At 39.8% G+C, this 20,997-nt stretch overlaps 2 protein-coding genes across 3 annotated transcripts; both read right to left on the minus strand.

Moving 5' to 3' along the window:
* Positions 1-5,347: 5,347 nt before the first annotated feature.
* LOC145906641 (sialin-like) lies at positions 5,348-9,368 on the minus strand. Of its 2 annotated transcripts, XR_014402844.1 has the most exons (4): positions 9,228-9,368; positions 8,965-9,168; positions 7,856-8,106; positions 5,348-5,437 (listed from the first exon to the last, which is right to left on the minus strand). XR_014402844.1 is itself a non-coding variant. In XM_082994093.1 (3 exons), exons 1-3 carry the CDS (start codon positions 9,327-9,329, stop codon positions 8,026-8,028), a joined length of 387 nt encoding a protein of 128 aa, XP_082850219.1. In that variant the 5' UTR covers positions 9,330-9,368; the 3' UTR covers positions 7,279-8,025. The 2 variants fall into 2 exon arrangements, 1 of the variants encoding a protein (XP_082850219.1); XM_082994093.1 differs by lacking the exon at positions 5,348-5,437 and having other exon boundaries at positions 7,279-8,106.
* An 8,139-nt stretch (positions 9,369-17,507) lies between these two features.
* On the minus strand, positions 17,508-18,850 carry LOC145907227 (sialin-like). The gene is made up of 3 exons (XM_082994657.1): positions 18,710-18,850; positions 18,447-18,650; positions 17,508-17,588 (listed from the first exon to the last, which is right to left on the minus strand). Exons 1-3 carry the CDS (start codon positions 18,809-18,811, stop codon positions 17,508-17,510), a joined length of 387 nt encoding a protein of 128 aa, XP_082850783.1. The 5' UTR covers positions 18,812-18,850.
* Positions 18,851-20,997: the final 2,147 nt, after the last annotated feature.

The following is a 20,997-nucleotide window of genomic DNA, read 5'->3' on the forward strand; positions in this document are numbered from 1 at the left end:
AAGACTTTATGCCGCAAAATAACAGGCACCAATGTGGACATATTGTGGCGAGGTAAGAAAAGCTTGATGTTTGACGCTGTTTGGACGTTGGCGCGCAGCGTCGTTGTTTTGTTTATATCAGTGGTTCCCAACCTAAATTCTGTTGCGTAATACTTCAAAGTCATGTACAGTTGCCACGAGCCACCTATTCATTTAATTAAACACAAATTATGGTACAAATGAGTAACATCTTTTCCAGCCTTTCCGATGGAAACCCCTTCTTAGTTTTAAAGCAAACATTGGTGTTCGCGGGCGACTAATATGCGATGGTCACATCGGCTGCACACATTTAGCTCTTGAGGCCTTGCAGAAACACCAATAGTGAAGTAGTTGTGCTTGCGTGATATAATAAACATCGGATCAAACATAAAACGTGTGTTAATGTGGAGCAATTGCTGGGTAAAGCAGCACAAATCATAAAAGCAGGCATGACAATGGCACAATGCGACAGTTTGTTCTAAAACATACAGGACATGGGGGGTGCAGCGTACCAATTGATTCCTTCGGCTTGCTGCTGTGCTAAAGCTGAAGTCTGCTTGCGGGTTTGTAACGTAATTTTACGTTACATATCAACGTTGCATTTATGGAAGTAGGTTGCATGGCCAGTATGTCATTGTTCGGAATTTCTCATCATTTGGTTTGGGTAAAGTCATAAGTAGGTCGTCTTGCCAGGCGTGTTCATTTCAAAGTGTAGCGATAGCAACGGTTGTGTATTCACGTGATTTGTGTCCTATGTGTCCTTTCCAACTGTTTCTCAACTGTTTTGGTGTCATATTAATGTGTAGTTTCCAAGCAACTGTTGCGTTATCAAGTGATTTCATTGGCTAGTTTGAAGTGTTTGGTTTGGTAGCTTAGAGACGTTAGACGTTTTTCTTGTGTGACTGTCCTGTATCGTCTTTCAAACGACCTGTCTTTGTTAAACTGTCCGCTGACCGTTGGTCTTTTGTATTCTCGCTTCATATAATGGGTGTGCGTGGTTTGCAGTGTGAGTTAGTAGTTACTATTTTGTGATTCGGTTTTGTTCAACTCTGTCTGGACGTTTGGGCGTAAATTCACTCAGTTTGGCGTTGGTATAATTGCGTGTGTTAATCTCATATCCAAAATTGTTCATGGTAAATAAATATTGGTGTAGTGTTTGCATCGAGAGTTAATTAAAGTCAGGTTAGGAAAACACAACAATTAGAACTCACGTGCGATCTTATGTCAAATGCGTTAATCAAATAGGATTTCCCATCAATCATAAATAATTGTTAAGACCCGGATTGAGACTCATATTTGGCATAGTAGGTCGCAACAGTGTTCTTGCTGTATAGGTTACTAAGTTCGACTCCGTGGCAGACTTGTTATTAATTGAAAGACACGATTGCAATACCAGATGGCGTAAGTTTAATTTGTTTCAAGCGCGTTTAACACGTGACTGAATTACAGCGAATTAACTATTAAAAGCACATGCGAACGTTTACAGCGCGATGGCGAGAATAACAACAGGGACGAGAGAGGAAAAACGTGGGTGTCCAGCAGGGTATCAGCAGCTTGATTTTAACTCTGCAGGAAGGCTTAGCTCCGCCTGCATCCTTTCCGTCTAGTGTTCCAGTGTTGAATTTCAGGAAACATGCGGCGTGTTCAGAACTAGGCCAGGGAAAACATGCGTGTTGCCACACATGTCCCATCCTTGTAAAGATTGATAGTTTCTACCCGAAATCCAATGTCGTCTTGTCGTTAAATTGTTGTGCTGTGAATCGAGTTGAGTCGGCTGATTGTTTAACTGATCATCGTCTGTATTTTTTTTCGTCGTGTTCGCAAGCCGTCACGGTGGTTTCTTTTTCTGTGTAAAATGAAAAACTGGCAGTAAAATGTTCAAAAGGAACGCATGCATATTTACAAGAATGTCCGATTTATTAATTAACTACATCCGGGTAACTGAGGATATAAGCGTTGGCCTATTCGCTCAGAGTTTCCACTACGGGTGGATAATTCGTAGTCCGTAATATCATTTACAGCATTGTCCGACTCCTCAGGCGGTTGGTTAGGTGCAGTTCTATAATTGCGGACTTTATCTCCAATGGCATTCCAAACTATGGGAACATAATACTTAGATGCCCAGAATGTCAAAACTCCACCCCATATCAAAGCTAAAAAGAAGAATATCGTAAAAATACCACATAGGATGGGGTTAGTAATCTCACTGATGGCTGAGATAAAAACATTTGTTACCACGTTCTGTGCAGTCTTGGTAACGTAACCCATGTCGGCGTCTACGTTAGACTTAAGATTAGAATTAATAAAATGATACAACTTGTCGTGCGTCAGTCGTGGTTATAGAGCAAAGATTCATTCTCTATTATCCACCACGAAATTTTCTCCTAAACAAGTAAAATTTCGTGAGAACCACACAATACAATGCAATAGAACATTACAGAAATAAACGGAACAAACCAACCTGGTAAGAGCAATTGTGATCACGTCGGGCAAGTTCACCAGTGCAGCGTACCAATTGATTCCTTCGGCTTGCTGCTGTGCTAAAGCTGAAGTCTGCTTGCGTGTTCTTGTTGTATAGGTTACTAAGTTTGCCTCCGTGGTAGACTTGTTTATTAATTGAAAGGCACGGTTGCAATACCAGGTGGCTTAAGTTTAATTTGTTTCAAGCGCGTTTAACACGTGACTGAATTGCAGCGAATTAACTATTAAAAGAACGTACGAACGTTTACAGCGCGATTGGAATCAGCAGCTTATTTTTAACTCTGCAGGAAGGCTTACCTCCGCCTGCATCCTTTCCGTCTAGTGTTCCAGTGTTGAAATTTCAGGAAACATGCGGCGTGTTCAGTGCAGCACTGTGTTGTTGATTTGGACCACACAAAAATGTCGAGTTGGTTAATAAAACAACTCAATGCAAGTCACTTGCCTAAAGTATTGTGTTTTTTGGAGGAGTTTTATACGAAGAAGGAAGTGATTCATAAACTTGCCGCAATACCGTACGAAGTTTATGTTCCTTATCATGGCGAAATCGCAAAATCTTCTATTAAACAAGAAACTTGTCTGGGATGTTTTGATAAAAACGGTTCATTGGTTGGAGTGACAATGGGACGGATTTTCGAAAAATATGTATCAAAAACAGAGTCTACAATTGTTCCTCCAAATATGGAGAAAGGAACGTTGATAAGATTAATGGGAGTTGCAAAGTTTTTGGACAGCCTGGAAGAAGAATTTTTCTTGAAGTTAAAGGCACCTTCGTTTGCTGTGGTTGGCCCCACCTGTATTGCACCAGACTATCAAAACTTAGGTATTAGTCCCCACTTAGTTTCACAATTGGAAGACTTATTACGAAGCAAAGATTGTGACCTTGCTGTTTTAACTACAATAATCGACAAATCTGCTCGTTTGGTGCAGTTGTCGGGCTACAATCTGGTAAAGTCAAGAAAATTGAAGGATTGCTTCACTGCAGGAAATCTCAGAGTGTTTCCGAATGCAATTGAACACGCCACAGAAGCTAGGTTTTTTTACAAAATACTGAATCGTGGCAAGCAATCACAAGAAGATATATCTTCATATTTCTAAAAAACTTTGCCAATTTGTCATTTGATAGTGAAATATAAAACTGATCCATTCTTGTTCCGCATTGTAGGCTGTGCCACGGGCGGGAATGAGTACGAACTACCTGCTTATTTACATGTAAATATAACTTTCCGTTTTTTGTAGCCTTGTTTTTGTTGTTTTTTGTTTGTTGTGTAATTTGATTGGTCATGTTAAGTAAATTTTGGTAGCTGATCTTTCGTACGTGTTGTTTCACACCCATTTCTTCATTTAAACACCTTAGTAGCCTTTATCATCAGAACTACAGGTGATGGTTTTTTAACAGGGGTTTGTGAATACAGAAAGGTTTGGGAACTACTTTACAAAGGATCGCTGGGAATTTGTGGTTTAGTTATGGATCGCACGAGAAACAAAACGGGAGAAAACTTCACTTGATCTGCAAGATATAGGTTATCGTATATACTTTCAGAACCTTCTGCTTTTTATATTCCCTCTTCAAAAGTAATGACGAAACCTTCGGGGGTGGAAATCATTTAACACAGGGTTTTCTATACTAAGTGAAACGCGCGGCACACTGATGTGCATTAAACGGGTGTTTCATAAATCTATACATTACGTAAGCGTTGTCTATTATCATCGACTTTATTACTAGAAGCTGGATTTCGGCCATCGGACAATCAGTCTCTAATTTTTAACCTAATTAACCCCATCCTTTACATTAAGCTCTGTTGCTTGACTGTATCGATAATTGCCTGCAGTGTTGCTTTAAGTTACAGTTCTTAACTCGTCCAAAAACGTTTAAACAAGAAAGCACGCAAGTCTAAAACAAACACACTTTTATTTTGCATTTCTCGAAAACATGAGCACGCGTAAGGGAATCCTAACTATACACTTAACAATAACACCATGGCACACAATACGCACCAAGAATTGATCAGTTTTATATTCCACTATCAAATCACAAATTGCCAAAGTTTTTTAGAAATAGGAAGATATATCTTCCTGTGATTGCTTGTCACGATTCAGTATTTTGTAGTAGAAACCAGCTTCTGTGGCGTGTTCAACTGCATTCGGAAACACTTCGAAATTTCCTGCAGTGAAGCAATCCTTGTATTTTCTTGACTTTACCAGATTGTAGCCCGACAACTGCATCAAACGCGCAGATATGTTGGTTATTGTAATACAAACAGCAAGGTCACAATCTTTGCTTCGTAATAAATCTTCCAATTGTAAGATCAACTGGCGCCCAATGCCTAAGTTATGATAGTCTGGTGCAATACAGATGGGGCCAACCACAGCAAACGACGGTACCTTTAACTTCACACAGAATTCTTCATCCAAACTGTCGAAAAACTTTGCAGCTCCCATTAATCTTTTCAATGTTCCATTGTCTATATTTGCAGGAACGACTACAGACTCAGTTTCTGATACATATTTTTCGAAAATCCGTCCCATTGTAACTCCAACTAATGAACCGTTTTTATCAAAACATCCCAGACAAGTTTCTTGTTTAATGGAAGATTTTGCGATTTCTCTATGATAAGGAACATAAACTTCGTACGGTATTGCGGCTAGTTTATGAACCACTTCCTTCTTCGTATAAAACTCCTCCAAAAAAGACAATACTTTAGGCAAGTGACTTGCATTGAGTTCTTTTATCAACCAACTTGACATTTTTGTTGGGTCCAAATCAACACTATAGTGCGCCACTGCCAATGTTAGTAACTGAATGTTCACAATATTCGAGTGATGTAGTTTCCCACAAGTGCACATTGGCTTTGATCACATTTCCTGGAAAAAGTTGTCAGGACATCCAATGCATCATGTACACAATACGCACCAACCGTCCACCAAATATTGAACTTTTCTAAAAAGACAAAAACGATTACAGTCATAATTGCGGAGGTAACATACAGGCGCTTACATAACATTTTTCATACTTAGATTTACACAACATATGATAATGAATCACGCAGCTTACACCACAATAAATCTAATGGGTTACATGAAAAAAGGTTTCGAAAGCTTTAGTATAATTCATTGGTACACAAACTGTGGGACATGAACTTTTTTATCCGGCCACGGAGGTTAACCGTTACTCTATAGGACGCATATTGGTTTTTCTATGAAAATTAGTTTTGGTGCTGGGAAATGCCCACCGTGTAGACCTGTGTCACAATGCAAAGTTATGCATCACCAAGCAAAGCAGTGACGCAATTGAGTTAAATTTACGGTTGAATGAGCGCACATGTGCGTGCTGTTGTCATGGCGAATTTTAAGGTGTTTGGGGCAGTTTTAGTGGGGTTTTGGGCTATTCCAATTAGGTAGTAACTTGCTGGTGGGTGCTGCTGAAAATTATGTTGAAAATGGAGCAAAAAAATCAGGCTGTATTTATGGAAAAATGAATCGTTTAAGTGTCCAATCATTTGTGATTTTATGAAAGATCCATTTCATATCTACAAAGTTTGATTAAAATTAGTCTCCGAAAAAAAGGTTTAGCCAACCCCCTAGGGCCATTTGCCCCCCTGGTTACTCAGTATTTTGGTTAAAAGAGCAACAAAAAATGGAACTGGATTTTGCAGAAAAATGAATCGTTCAACAACCCACTCATTTGCATTTTTTTGTAAGTTCCAACTCTTCTCTATGCGATGGCATCAAATTTAGTTGCTGAAAAAGTGTCAAAGCCCTCCCCCAAGGGCTGGGTATACTCCCCTGTTGGTCATATGATCTTCCAGGAGGCCCAACAAGTCCTTACTCTGTACAGTCTCATCCAGGAGCAAATTTTTTTTTTCAACTTTGTAGAATTTTAGGTCCCTATGTAAGTCACAAGACCCATCAACGGTCATTGGGAAACAAGCGGAACAGTCGCTAGATGCATTACAGCCGAGGGCCTTGAACACAGGATTCCCCAATCTAATACCCATATAGGTCCTATACTGGTTTTAAAATTACAACCTTAATTTTAATCTCTCGTGTTACAGTATGGTATAAAAAATGTGTTGTGATCTTAAATTAGCTACAACTTTTTCTTGAAACTTTGGAGCACGCAGTGAAACTTTTGGAGCCCATATTTAAAAACAAACTAATTTTGGTCACAGAATAATAAAATTTAAAGATCACTGAAGTGCTTTCGTATGTAGTAAGTAACACTTTAGTGTTTTGCAAATGAAGCTCTGCTCCAGCACAATTAGGTATTTAAAATTTCTCTGGACACTGGAGTGTTGCACCCGCGCGTTTGAAAACACACAGGTCGAAACAGTGCGTGTACACACCCTGTCTGCAGCTCGCCAATATTATGGCTTTTTTGCACATGTATTTCACTTGTCATTGCTACGCAACAAATAAACCAAAATGGTAAACGCTCTCTGGCGCCACCCGCCCTTGCAGCGATAAATGCAATAGGTCGCGCTTAACTAGCTTAGGCCTAGAGTTGCTTAGTGGACCACACTTTAGAGTTTATTTTCTGCCTTTAAGGAAAATTAGCCTCGGGCCAACAGACCCGGCTAAATGGTACTTTCTTCGGTAATATAATATTCTTAGTCGTTCTGATCAAAATATGTGAATTTCTTGAAGCCTTGTGAATCCAAACAGTATACGTTACAGAGTTAGCATTGTATTGAGCATCACATGGAATTCGCATGAAATAGAATCGGACTAGAATGACCAAAACACCAGACTGCAACGCAGACAGCCAAGAGCAGAGGAAACGATTCACACTATCTTATGAACTATTGACGGTTCACATGGGAAACAGGATTTGCTTGAAATTTAGCTTGGTAAATAATTGGATCTTGGACACTTCTATCTTGAATTTATGGATATTAATGTAACGTTAGGCTACTTCCTCTCTACGTAAAGAAGCCATCGGAATAACAAGCTAAGGCGTGTTTGTATTGTTCCTTTAAGTTTACGTGATAAGTACATAAGTAAGTACCGGAATAGCAGCGGACAGAGGCAGTAACAGGTAGGCCCAGCAGCGTTTTGCAATTCAGGTGAAAAATATTAAACATTGTTAATCTGTAATAACCAAAAATATTTTTAAAATTTTATCTATTAGTCGAAAAGACGCTTAATGACGTTGACAAATTTGGTGCAAACAAAATTCCAATCCATTGTTTACATTCAAAATTCGAAAACCGAAAGATCACAACATTAAAGTCCAAAAAATAACGCCCAGCGGCAAAAGGTGTATGCAGTTTCCGTATTTCAGACATCACGTTCATATGCATATGCGTACAATGTCACCCATTGAAGAGACGAATAAACACAACAATCACATAAATACCTGGAAAAATCCGGTTAAGGTCCTCAGGACCACAAGGAGGCCGAAACTAGAGTGAGCTGCTGGGGGAATGCAGACCGTGAATAATCCTGAAAACATCATGGCTAAACCCATAACTCGTTTAAACCCGAAACGTTTTGACATCCATGGACCGAGGATGTTGTTGCAGGAATTTAAGTTGACATCCATGGACCGTAGAAGAAGCAGCCGAGCAGAAGTCCTTGTTGTGCTGCGTCCCAATTGAAAATGCCGTTCTAAAAATATCATGCAGTAGGTTCGGTTGTATATTGCACCACAAACCAGTTCAATTCAATGTTGATACTTTCACTATCGAAACTGTTGACATTTTGTACCATACGTACTTTCCTTAATGAATTGAAAGGCATGAAACAAACCCAGCAGAACAGATGAACCATACTTAAATTCAATGCGGATTCGTCGATTTTAGGTGTAGAAATATATATGCTTGATATAAGTAACACCTTTTGCTAGGTGTAAAAATCAAACTGAATATGTGTACTTGGCAAACCTGAAACGTATAATGGCCAAAATACAGTGCTGATAATTAAAACATCTACTTTTTGTATGCAACTAACTTATGTCATCGACATATTTTTCCTTTACGTTATAGCAATTTTTTCCCAACGGGGCGGTATAGAGTAAGTATACATTGGTGTAGTGCAATTAAACAATGCGACGGCACTGCAACTGAAAGAGGGAGAGAGAGCCGCCTTTCTGCCCTTCTGTTGTTACTTCCCTTCATCATTTCCTTGCATCAATGAACAAAGGAAAGTATGGTGCGACATGGCAGCTCTAACGAATAGGTCGCTTTGCCTAGCATCTGCTTTTACAAACACTACTTTTTATGTTTGGTCTGTAGTTATATTATATCGACCCAGTACGATACGTATGCTGGCATGCAAGCGCGAATATTTCGTTCAAAATGGGTAAAGAACCAAAGGCATTTGCCTTAACACAAGCAAAAAATGCACTGCCAACAACCTTGCATACAGTTATAAGAAATCATTAATTCTCGTTTAATCTATGCGCCCGTCAGCTATACAATACTTTCAATATTCTAAAATTGAGATCAAATGCAAAAGCATTCTTACAGAAAACGACTCGCCTCTGCTTGCGTTTTGTCCTCGGTTCGGGCATTCCGAGGTTAAATTCTGCTGGTGTTCCTTGGCTTCGTGCGTTGTCGAGTTTACCATGGCTACAATGGCCACACTCAAGCAGCTGCGGACGGCGTAGACATTGAACATGGCTGAAAAGCACATGACGGCTAGCACGTGTCGCACTTTCAAGTAACATCCCTGTAAAACCCAACCGTTTCAAAACTACTTGGCTTTAAGAGGTAAAAAAACATGCTTACATCGTTTTTGGCCTCAAGATTAACGGCGTATTCGACGGTGACGTCATTTGCTTCGGTTAGTTTGCTGCCTTCTTGGATGTTTGCTTTGGTGTCGGCGTCCATGTTCAACTGACTAACTTTCAGCACGCCTCAAACACTTTTGTGCACGCTACATAGCAAAAGCTACTGATGCAAAGCTACTGACGTGACATTCAGCGATGGTTCATTGCCTTTGCCGCCTTTTTTATCTGCCGCAAATAAATGTTGTCGTCTCTTCAAACTAAGTCTTTGTACCGCAAAATAACAGGCACCAATGTGGACATATTGTGGAGAGGTTAGAAAAGCTTAATGTTTGACGCTGTTTGCACGTTGGCGCGCAGCGTCGTTGTTTTGTTTATATCAATGGTTCCCAACCTAAATTCTGTTGAGTAATACTTCAAAGTCATGTACAGTTGCCACGAGCCACCTATTCATTTAATTAAACACAAATTATGGTACAAATGAGTAACATCTTTTCCAGCCTTTCCGATGGAAACCCCTTCTTAGTTTTAAAGCAAACATTGGTGTTCGTGGGCGACTAATATGCGATGGTCACATCGGCTGCACACATTTAGCTCTTGAGGCCTTGCAGAAACACCAATAGTGAAGTAGTTGTGCTTGCGTGATATAATAAACATCGGATCAAACATAAAACGTGTGTTAATGTGGAGCAATTGCTGGGTAAAGCAGCACAAATCATCAAAGCCGGCATGACAATGGCACAATGCGACAGTTTGTTCTAAAACATACAGGACATGGGGGGTGCAGCGTACCAATTGATTCCTTCGGCTTGCTGCTGTGCTAAAGCTGAAGTCTGCTTGCGGGTTTGTAACGTAATTTTACGTTACATATCAACGTTGCATTTATGGAAGTAGGTTGCATGGCCAGTATGTCATTGTTCGGAATTTCTCATCATTTGGTTTGGGTAAAGTCATAAGTAGGTCGTCTTGCCAGGCGTGTTCATTTCAAAGTGTAGCGATAGCAACGGTTGTGTATTCACGTGATTTGTGTCCTATGTGTCCTTTCCAACTGTTTCTCAACTGTTTTGGTGTCATATTAATGTGTAGTTTCCAAGCAACTGTTGCGTTGTCAAGTGATTTCATTGGCTAGTTTGAAGTGTTTGGTTTGGTAGCTTAGAGACGTTTGACGTTTTTCTTGTGTGACTGTCCTGTATCGTCTTTCAAACGACCTGTCTTTGTTAAACTGTCCGCTGACCGTTGGTCTTTTGTATTCTCGCTTCATATAATGGGTGTGCGTGGTTTGCAGTGTGAGTTAGTAGTTACTATTTTGTGATTCGGTTTTGTTCAACTCTGTCTGGACGTTTGGGCGTAAATTCACTCAGTTTGGCGTTGGTATAATTGCGTGTGTTAATCTCATATCCAAAATTGTTCATGGTAAATAAATATTGGTGTAGTGCTTGCATCGAGAGTTAATTAAAGTCAGGTTAGGAAAACACAACAATTAGAACTCACGTGCGATCTTATGTCAAATGCGTTAATCAAATAGGATTTCCCATCAATCATAAATAATTGTTAAGACCCGGATTGAGACTCATATTTGGCATAGTAGGTCGCAACAGTGTTCTTGCTGTATAGGTTACTAAGTTCGACTCTGTGGCAGACTTGTTATTAATTGAAAGACACGATTGCAATACCAGATGGCGTAAGTTTAATTTGTTTCAAGCGCGTTTAACACGTGACTGAATTGCAGCGAATTAACTATTAAAAGCACATGCGAACGTTTACAGCGCGATGGCGAGAATAACAACAGGGACGAGAGAGGAAAAACGTGGGTGTCCAGCAGGGTATCAGCAGGTTGATTTTAACTCTGCAGGAAGGCTTAGCTCCGCCTGCATCCTTTCCGTCTAGTGTTCCAGTGTTGAATTTCAGGAAACATGCGGCGTGTTCAGAACTAGGCCAGGGAAAACATGCGTGTTGCCACGCATGTCCCTTCCTTGTAAAGATTGATAGTTTCTATCCGAAATCCAATGTCGTCTTGGCGTTAAATTGTTGTGCTGTGAATCGAGTTGAGTCGGCTGATTGTTTAACTGATTATCGTCTGTTTTTTTTTTCGTCGTGTTCTCAAGCCGTCACGGTGGTTTCTTTTTCTGTGTAAAATGAAAAACTGGCAGTAAAATGTTCAAAAGGAACGCATGCATATTTACAAGAATGTCCGATTTATTAATTAACCACGTCCGGGTAACTGAGGATATAAGCGTTGGCCTATTCGCTTAGAGTTTCCACTACGGGTGGATAATTCGTAGTCCGTAATATCATTTACAGCATTGTCCGACTCCTCAGGCGGTTGGTTAGGTGCAGTTCTATAATTGCGGACTTTATCTCCAATGGCATTCCAAACTATGGGAACATAATACTTAGATGCCCAGAATGTCAAAACTCCACCCCATATCAAAGCTAAAAAGAAGAATATCGTAAAAATACCACATAGGATGGGGTTTGTAATCTCACTGATGGCTGAGATAAAAACATTTGTTACCACGTTCTGTGCAGTCTTGGCAACGTAACCCATGTCGGCGTCTACGTTAGACTTAAGATTAGAATTAATAAAATGATACAACTTGTCGTGCGTCAGTCGTGGTTATAGAGCAAAGATTCATTCTCTATTATCCACCACGAAATTTTCTCCTAAACAAGTAAAATTTCGTGAGAACCACACAATACAATGCAATAGAACATTACAGAAATAAACGGAACAAACCAACCTGGTAAGAGCAATTGTGATCACGTCGGGCAAGTTCACCAGTGCAGCGTACCAATTGATTCCTTCGGCTTGCTGCTGTGCTAAAGCTGAAGTCTGCTTGCGTGTTCTTGTTGTATAGGTTACTAAGTTTGCCTCCGTGGTAGACTTGTTTATTAATTGAAAGGCACGGTTGCAATACCAGGTGGCTTAAGTTTAATTTGTTTCAAGCGCGTTTAACACGTGACTGAATTGCAGCGAATTAACTATTAAAAGAACGTACGAACGTTTACAGCGCGATTGGAATCAGCAGCTTATTTTTAACTCTGCAGGAAGGCTTACCTCCGCCTGCATCCTTTCCGTCTAGTGTTCCAGTGTTGAAATTTCAGGAAACATGCGGCGTGTTCAGTGCAGCACTGTGTTGTTGATTTGGACCACACAAAAATGTCGAGTTGGTTAATAAAACAACTCAATGCAAGTCACTTGCCTAAAGTATTGTGTTTTTTGGAGGAGTTTTATACGAAGAAGGAAGTGATTCATAAACTTGCCGCAATACCGTACGAAGTTTATGTTCCTTATCATGGCGAAATCGCAAAATCTTCTATTAAACAAGAAACTTGTCTGGGATGTTTTGATAAAAACGGTTCATTGGTTGGAGTGACAATGGGACGGATTTTCGAAAAATATGTATCAAAAACAGAGTCTACAATTGTTCCTGCAAATATGGAGAAAGGAACGTTGATAAGATTAATGGGAGTTGCAAAGTTTTTGGACAGCCTGGAAGAAGAATTTTTCTCGAAGTTAAAGGCACCTTCGTTTGCTGTGGTTGGCCCCACCTGTATTGCACCAGACCATCAAAACTTAGGTATTAGTCCCCACTTAGTTTCACAATTGGAAGACTTATTACGAAGCAAAGATTGTGACCTTGCTGTTTTAACTACAATAATCGACAAATCTGCTCGTTTGGTGCAGTTGTCGGGCTACAATCTGGTAAAGTCAAGAAAATTGAAGGATTGCTTCACTGCAGGAAATCTCAAAGTGTTTCCGAATGCAGTTGAACACGCCACAGAAGCTAGGTTTTTTTACAAAATACTGAATCGTGGCAAGCAATCACAAGAAGATATATCTTCATATTTCTAAAAAACTTTGCCAATTTGTCATTTGATAGTGAAATACAAAACTGATCCATTCTTGTTCCGCATTGTATGCCACGGGCGGGAATGAGTACGAACTACCTGCTTATTTACATGTAAACATAACTTTCCGTTTTCTGTAGCCTTTTTTTGTTGTTTTTTGTTTGTTGTGTAATTTGATTGGTAATGTTAAGTAAATTTTGGTTGCTGATTTTTTGTATGTGTTGTTTCACACCCATTTCTTCATTTAAACACCTTAGTAGCCTTTATCATCAGAACTACAGGTGATGGTTTTTTAACAGGGGTTTGTGAATACAGAAAGGTTGGAAATTACTTTACAAAGGATCGCTGGCAATTTGTGGTTTAGTTATGGATCGCACGAGAAACAAAACGGGAGAAAACTTCACTTGATCTGCAAGATATAGTTTATCGTATATACTTTCAGAACCTTCTGCTTTTTATATTCCCTCTTCAAAAGTAATGACGAAACCTTCGGGGTGGAAATCATTTAGCACAGGGTTTTCTAAACTGCCTGAAACGCGCGGCACACTGATGTGCATTAAACGGGTGTTTCATAAATCTATACATTACGTATAAGCGTTGTCTATTGTCATCGACTTTATTACTGGATGCTAAATTTCGGCCATCGGACAATCAGTCTCTAGTTTTTAACCTAAACAAGCCCATACTTTACATTAAACGCTGTTGCTTGACTGCATCGATAATTGCCTGCAGTGTTGCTTCAAGTTATAGTTCTTAACTCGTTGTAAAACATTTAAACAAGAAAGCACGCAAGTCTAAAACAAACACACTTTTATTTTACATTTCTCGAAAACATGAGCACGCGTAAGGGAATCCTAACTATACACATAACAATAACACCATGGCACACAATACGCACCAAGAATTGATCAGTTTTATGTTCCACTATCAAATCACAAATTGCCAAAGTTTTTTAGAAATAGGAAGATATATCTTCCTGTGATTGCTTGCCACGATTCAGTATTTTGTAATAGAAACCAGCTTCTGTGGCGTGTTCAACTGCATTCGGAAACACTTTGAGATTTCCTGCAGTGAAGCAATCCTTGTATTTTCTTGACTTTACCAGCTTGTAGCCCGACAACTGCATCAAACGCGCAGATATGTCGGTTATTGTAATACAAACAGCAAGGTCACAATCTTTGCTTCGTAATAAATCTTCCAATTGTAAGATCAACTGGCGCCCAATGCCTAAGTTATGATAGTCTGGTGCAATACAGATGGGGCCAACCACAGCAAACGACGGTACCTTTAACTTCACACAGAATTCTTCATCCAAACTGTCGAAAAACTTTGCAGCTCCCATTAATCTTTTCAATGTTCCATTGTCTATATTTGCAGGAACGACTACAGACTCAGTTTCTGATACATATTTTTCGAAAATCCGTCCCATTGTAACTCCAACTAATGAACCGTTTTTATCAAAACATCCCAGACAAGTTTCTTGTTTAATGGAAGATTTTGCGATTTCTCTATGATAAGGAACATAAACTTCGTACGGTATTGCGGCTAGTTTATGAACCACTTCCTTCTTCGTATAAAACTCCTCCAAAAAACACAATACTTTAGGCAAGTGACTTGCATTGAGTTGTTTTATTAACCAACTCGACATTTTTGTTGGGTCCAAATCAACACTATAGTGCGCCACTGCCAATGTTAGTAACTGAATGTTCACAATATTCGAGTGATGTAGTTTCCCACAAGTGCACATTGGCTTTGATCACATTTCCTGGAAAAAGTTGTCAGGACATCCAATGCATCATGTACACAATACGCACCAACCGTCCACCAAATATTGAACTTTTCTAAAAAGACAAAAACGATTACAGTCATAATTGCGGAGGTAACATACAGGCGCTTACATAACATTTTTCATACTTAGATTTACACAACATATGATAATGAATCACGCAGCTTACACCACAATAAATCTAATGGGTTACATGAAAAAAGGTTTCGAAAGCTTTAGTATAATTCATTGGTACACAAACTGTGGGACATGAACTTTTTTATCCGGCCACGGAGGTTAACCGTTACTCTATAGGACGCATATTGGTTTTTCTATGAAAATTAGTTTTGGTGCTGGGAAATGCCCACCGTGTAGACCTGTGTCACAATGCAAAGTTATGCATCACCAAGCAAAGCAGTGACGCAATTGAGTTAAATTTACGGTTGAATGAGCGCACATGTGCGTGCTGTTGTCATGGCGAATTTTAAGGTGTTTGGGGCAGTTTTAGTGGGGTTTTGGGCTATTCCAATTAGGTAGTAACTTGCTGGTGGGTGCTGCTGAAAATTATGTTGAAAATGGAGCAAAAAAATCAGGCTGTATTTATGGAAAAATGAATCGTTTAAGTGTCCAATCATTTGTGATTTTATGAAAGATCCATTTCATATCTACAAAGTTTGATTAAAATTAGTCTCCGAAAAAAAGGTTTAGCCAACCCCCTAGGGCCATTTGCCCCCCTAGTTACTCAGTATTTTGGTTAAAAGAGCAACAAAAAATGGAACTGGATTTTGCAGAAAAATGAATCGTTCAACAACCCACTCATTTGCATTTTTTTGTAAGTTCCAACTCTTCTCTATGCGATGGCATCAAATTTAGTTGCTGAAAAAGTGTCAAAGCCCTCCCCCAAGGGCTGGGTATACTCCCCTGTTGGTCATATGATCTTCCAGGAGGCCCAACAAGTCCTTACTCTGTACAGTCTCATCCAGGAGCAAATTTTTTTTTTCAACTTTGTAGAATTTTAGGTCCCTATGTAAGTCACAAGACCCATCAACGGTCATTGGGAAACAAGCGGAACAGTCGCTAGATGCATTACAGCCGAGGGCCTTGAACACAGGATTCCCCAATCTAATACCCATATAGGTCCTATACTGGTTTTAAAATTACAACCTTAATTTTAATCTCTCGTGTTACAGTATGGTATAAAAAATGTGTTGTGATCTTAAATTAGCTACAACTTTTTCTTGAAACTTTGGAGCACGCAGTGAAACTTTTGGAGCCCATATTTAAAAACAAACTAATTTTGGTCACAGAATAATAAAATTTAAAGATCACTGAAGTGCTTTCGTATGTAGTAAGTAACACTTTAGTGTTTTGCAAATGAAGCTCTGCTCCAGCACAATTAGGTATTTAAAATTTCTCTGGACACTGGAGTGTTGCACCCGCGCGTTTGAAAACACACAGGTCGAAACAGTGCGTGTACACACCCTGTCTGCAGCTCGCCAATATTATGGCTTTTTTGCACATGTATTTCACTTGTCATTGCTACGCAACAAATAAACCAAAATGGTAAACGCTCTCTGGCGCCACCCGCCCTTGCAGCGATAAATGCAATAGGTCGCGCTTAACTAGCTTAGGCCTAGAGTTGCTTAGTGGACCACACTTTAGAGTTTATTTTCTGCCTTTAAGGAAAATTAGCCTCGGGCCAACAGACCCGGCTAAATGGTACTTTCTTCGGTAATATAATATTCTTAGTCGTTCTGATCAAAATATGTGAATTTCTTGAAGCCTTGTGAATCCAAACAGTATACGTTACAGAGTTAGCATTGTATTGAGCATCACATGGAATTCGCATGAAATAGAATCGGACTAGAATGACCAAAACACCAGACTGCAACGCAGACAGCCAAGAGCAGAGGAAACGATTCACACTATCTTATGAACTATTGACGGTTCACATGGGAAACAGGATTTGCTTGAAATTTAGCTTGGTAAATAATTGGATCTTGGACACTTCTATCTTGAATTTATGGATATTAATGTAACGTTAGGCTACTTCCTCTCTACGTAAAGAAGCCATCGGAATAACAAGCTAAGGCGTGTTTGTATTGTTCCTTTAAGTTTACGTGATAAGTACATAAGTAAGTACCGGAATAGCAGCGGACAGAGGCAGTAACAGGTAGGCCCAGCAGCGTTTTGCAATTCAGGTGAAAAATATTAAACATTGTTAATCTGTAATAACCAAAAATATTTTTAAAATTTTATCTATTAGTCGAAAAGACGCTTAATGACGTTGACAAATTTGGTGCAAACAAAATTCCAATCCATTGTTTACATTCAAAATTCGAAAACCGAAAGATCACAACATTAAAGTCCAAAAAATAACGCCCAGCGGCAAAAGGTTTATGCAGTTTCCGTATTTCAGACATCACGTTCATATGCATATGCGTACAATGTCACCCATTGAAGAGACGAATAAACACAACAATCACATAAATACCTGGAAAAATCCGGTTAAGGTCCTCAGGACCACAAGGAGGCCGAAACTAGAGTGAGCTGCTGGGGGAATGCAGACCGTGAATAATCCTGAAAACATCATGGCTAAACCCATAACTCGTTTAAACCCGAAGCGCCTTGACATCCATGGACCGAGGATGTTGTTGCAGGAATTTAAGTTGACATCCATGGACCGTAGAAGAAGCAGCCGAGCAGAAGTCCTTGTTGTGCTGCGTCCCAATTGAAAATGCCGTTCTAAAAATATCATGCAGTAGGTTCGGTTGTATATTGCACCACAAACCAGTTCAATTCAATGTTGATACTTTCACTATCGAAACTGTTGACATTTTGTACCATACGTACTTTCCTTAATGAATTGAAAGGCATGAAACAAACCCAGCAGAACAGATGAACCATACTTAAATTCAATGCGGATTCGTCGATTTTAGGTGTAGAAATATATATGCTTGATATAAGTAACACCTTTTGCTAGGTGTAAAAATCAAACTGAATATGTGTACTTGGCAAACCTGAAACGTATATTGGCCAAAATACAGTGCTGATAATTAAAACATCTACTTTTTGTATGCAACTAACTTATGTCATCGACATATTTTTCCTTTACGTCATAGCAATTTTTTCCCAACGGGGCGGTATAGAGTAAGTATACATTGGTGTAGTGCAATTAAACAATGCGACGGCACTGCAACTGAAAGAGGGAGAGAGAGCCGCCTTTCTGCCCTTCTGTTGTTACTTCCCTTCATCATTTCCTTGCATCAATGAACAAAGGAAAGTATGGTGCGACATGGCAGCTCTAACGAATAGGTCGCTTTGCCTAGCATCTGCTTTTACAAACACTACTTTTTATGTTTGGTCTGTAGTTATATTATATCGACCCAGTACGATACGTATGCTGGCATGCAAGCGCGAATATTTCGTTCAAAATGGGTAAAGAACCAAAGGCATTTGCCTTAACACAAGCAAAAAATACACTGCCAACAACCTTGCATACAGTTATAAGAAATCATTAATTCTCGTTTAATCTATGCGCCCGTCAGCTATACAATACTTTCAATATTCTAAAATTGAGATCAAATGCAAAAGCATTCTTACAGAAAACGACTCGCCTCTGCTTGCGTTTTGTCCTCGGTTCGGGCATTCCGAGGTTAAATTCTGCTGGTGTTCCTTGGCTTCGTGCGTTGTCGAGTTTACCATGGCTACAATGGCCACACTCAAGCAGCTGCGGACGGCGTAGACATTGAACATGGCTGAAAAGCACATGACGGCTAGCACGTGTCGCACTTTCAAGTAACATCCCTGTAAAACCCAACCGTTTCAAAACTACTTGGCTTTAAGAGGTAAAAAAACATGCTTACATCGTTTTTGGCCTCAAGATTAACGGCGTATTCGACGGTGACGTCATTTGCTTCGGTTAGTTTGCTGCCTTCTTGGATGTTTGCTTTGGTGTCGGCGTCCATGTTCAACTGACTAACTTTCAGCACGCCTCAAACACTTTTGTGCACGCTACATAGCAAAAGCTACTGATGCAAAGCTACTGACGTGACATTCAGCGATGGTTCATTGCCTTTGCCGCCTTTTTTATCTGCCGCAAATAAATGTTGTCGTCTCTTCAAACTAAGTCTTTGTACCGCAAAATAACAGGCACCAATGTGGACATATTGTGGCGAGGTTAGAAAAGCTTAATGTTTGACGCTGTTTGCACGTTGGCGCGCAGCGTCGTTGTTTTGTTTATATCAATGGTTCCCAACCTAAATTCTGTTGAGTAATACTTCAAAGTCATGTACAGTTGCCACGAGCCACCTATTCATTTAATTAAACACAAATTATGGTACAAATGAGTAACATCTTTTCCAGCCTTTCCGATGGAAACCCCTTCTTAGTTATAAAGCAAACATTGGTGTTCGTGGGCGACTAATATGCGATGGTCACATCGGCTGCACACATTTAGCTCTTGAGGCCTTGCAGAAACACCAATAGTGAAGTAGTTGTGCTTGCGTGATATAATAAACATCGGATCAAACATAAAACGTGTGTTAATGTGGAGCAATTGCTGGGTAAAGCAGCACAAATCATCAAAGCCGGCATGACAATGGCACAATGCGACAGTTTGTTCTAAAACATACAGGACATGGGGGGTGCAGCGTACCAATTGATTCCTTCGGCTTGCTGCTGTGCTAAAGCTGAAGTCTGCTTGCGGGTTTGTAACGTAATTTTACGTTACATATCAACGTTGCATTTATGGAAGTAGGTTGCATGGCCAGTATGTCATTGTTCGGAATTTCTCATCATTTGGTTTGGGTAAAGTCATAAGTAGGTCGTCTTGCCAGGCGTGTTCATTTCAAAGTGTAGCGATAGCAACGGTTGTGTATTCACGTGATTTGTGTCCTATGTGTCCTTTCCAACTGTTTCTCAACTGTTTTGGTGTCATATTAATGTGTAGTTTCCAAGCAACTGTTGCGTTGTCAAGTGATTTCATTGGCTAGTTTGAAGTGTTTGGTTTGGTAGCTTAGAGACGTTAGACGTTTTTCTTGTGTGACTGTCCTGTATCGTCTTTCAAACGACCTGTCTTTGTTAAACTGTCCGCTGACCGTTGGTCTTTTGTATTCTCGCTTCATATAATGGGTGTGCGTGGTTTGCAGTGTGAGTTAGTAGTTACTATTTTGTGATTCGGTTTTGTTCAACTCTGTCTGGACGTTTGGGCGTAAATTCACTCAGTTTGGCGTTGGTATAATTGCGTGTGTTAATCTCATATCCAAAATTGTTCATGGTAAATAAATATTGGTGTAGTGCTTGCATCGAGAGTTAATTAAAGTCAGGTTAGGAAAACACAACAATTAGAACTCACGTGCGATCTTATGTCAAATGCGTTAATCAAATAGGATTTCCCATCAATCATAAATAATTGTTAAGACCCGGATTGAGACTCATATTTGGCATAGTAGGTCGCAACAGTGTTCTTGCTGTATAGGTTACTAAGTTCGACTCCGTGGCAGACTTGTTATTAATTGAAAGACACGATTGCAATACCAGATGGCGTAAGTTTAATTTGTTTCAAGCGCGTTTAACACGTGACTGAATTGCAGCGAATTAACTATTAAAAGCACATGCGAACGTTTACAGCGCGATGGCGAGAATAACAACAGGGACGAGAGAGGAAAAACGTGGGTGTCCAGCAGGGTATCAGCAGGTTGATTTTAACTCTGCAGGAAGGCTTAGCTCCGCCTGCATCCTTTCCGTCTAGTGTTCCAGTGTTGAATTTCAGGAAACATGCGGCGTGTTCAGAACTAGGCCAGGGAAAACATGCGTGTTGCCACGCATGTCCCTTCCTTGTAAAGATTGATAGTTTCTATCCGAAATCCAATGTCGTCTTGTCGTTAAATTGTTGTGCTGTGAATCGAGTTGAGTCGGCTGATTGTTTAACTGATCATCGTCTGTATTTTTTTTCATCGTGTTCGCAAGCCGTCACGGCGGTTTCTTTTTCTGTGTAAAATGAAAAACTGGCAGTAAAATGTTCAAAAGGAACGCATGCATATTTACAAGAATGTCCGATTTATTAATTAACTACATCCGGGTAACTGAGGATATAAGCGTTGGCCTATTCGCTCAGAGTTTCCACTACGGGTGGATAATTCGTAGTCCGTAA

Source organism: Ascidia mentula, chromosome 6 (assembly GCF_947561715.1).
Source record: "Ascidia mentula chromosome 6, kaAscMent1.1, whole genome shotgun sequence".
Lineage (NCBI taxonomy): Eukaryota > Metazoa > Chordata > Ascidiacea > Phlebobranchia > Ascidiidae > Ascidia > Ascidia mentula.

Excerpts from the sequence above, each read along its gene's own strand:
- LOC145906641 (XM_082994093.1), bottom strand. The coding sequence starts at position 9,329 with ATGGACGCCGACACCAAAGCAAACATCCAAGAAGGCAGCAAACTAACC. Across the intron at positions 9,169-9,227 it reads ATCTTGAGGCCAAAAACGAT|GGATGTTACTTGAAAGTGCG; the intron begins GTAAGCATGTTT and ends TGGGTTTTACAG. Across the intron at positions 8,107-8,964 it reads GCAGAGGCGAGTCGTTTTCT|AACGGCATTTTCAATTGGGA; the intron begins GTAAGAATGCTT and ends TGATATTTTTAG.
- LOC145907227 (XM_082994657.1), bottom strand. The coding sequence starts at position 18,811 with ATGGACGCCGACACCAAAGCAAACATCCAAGAAGGCAGCAAACTAACC. Across the intron at positions 18,651-18,709 it reads ATCTTGAGGCCAAAAACGAT|GGATGTTACTTGAAAGTGCG; the intron begins GTAAGCATGTTT and ends TGGGTTTTACAG. Across the intron at positions 17,589-18,446 it reads GCAGAGGCGAGTCGTTTTCT|AACGGCATTTTCAATTGGGA; the intron begins GTAAGAATGCTT and ends TGATATTTTTAG.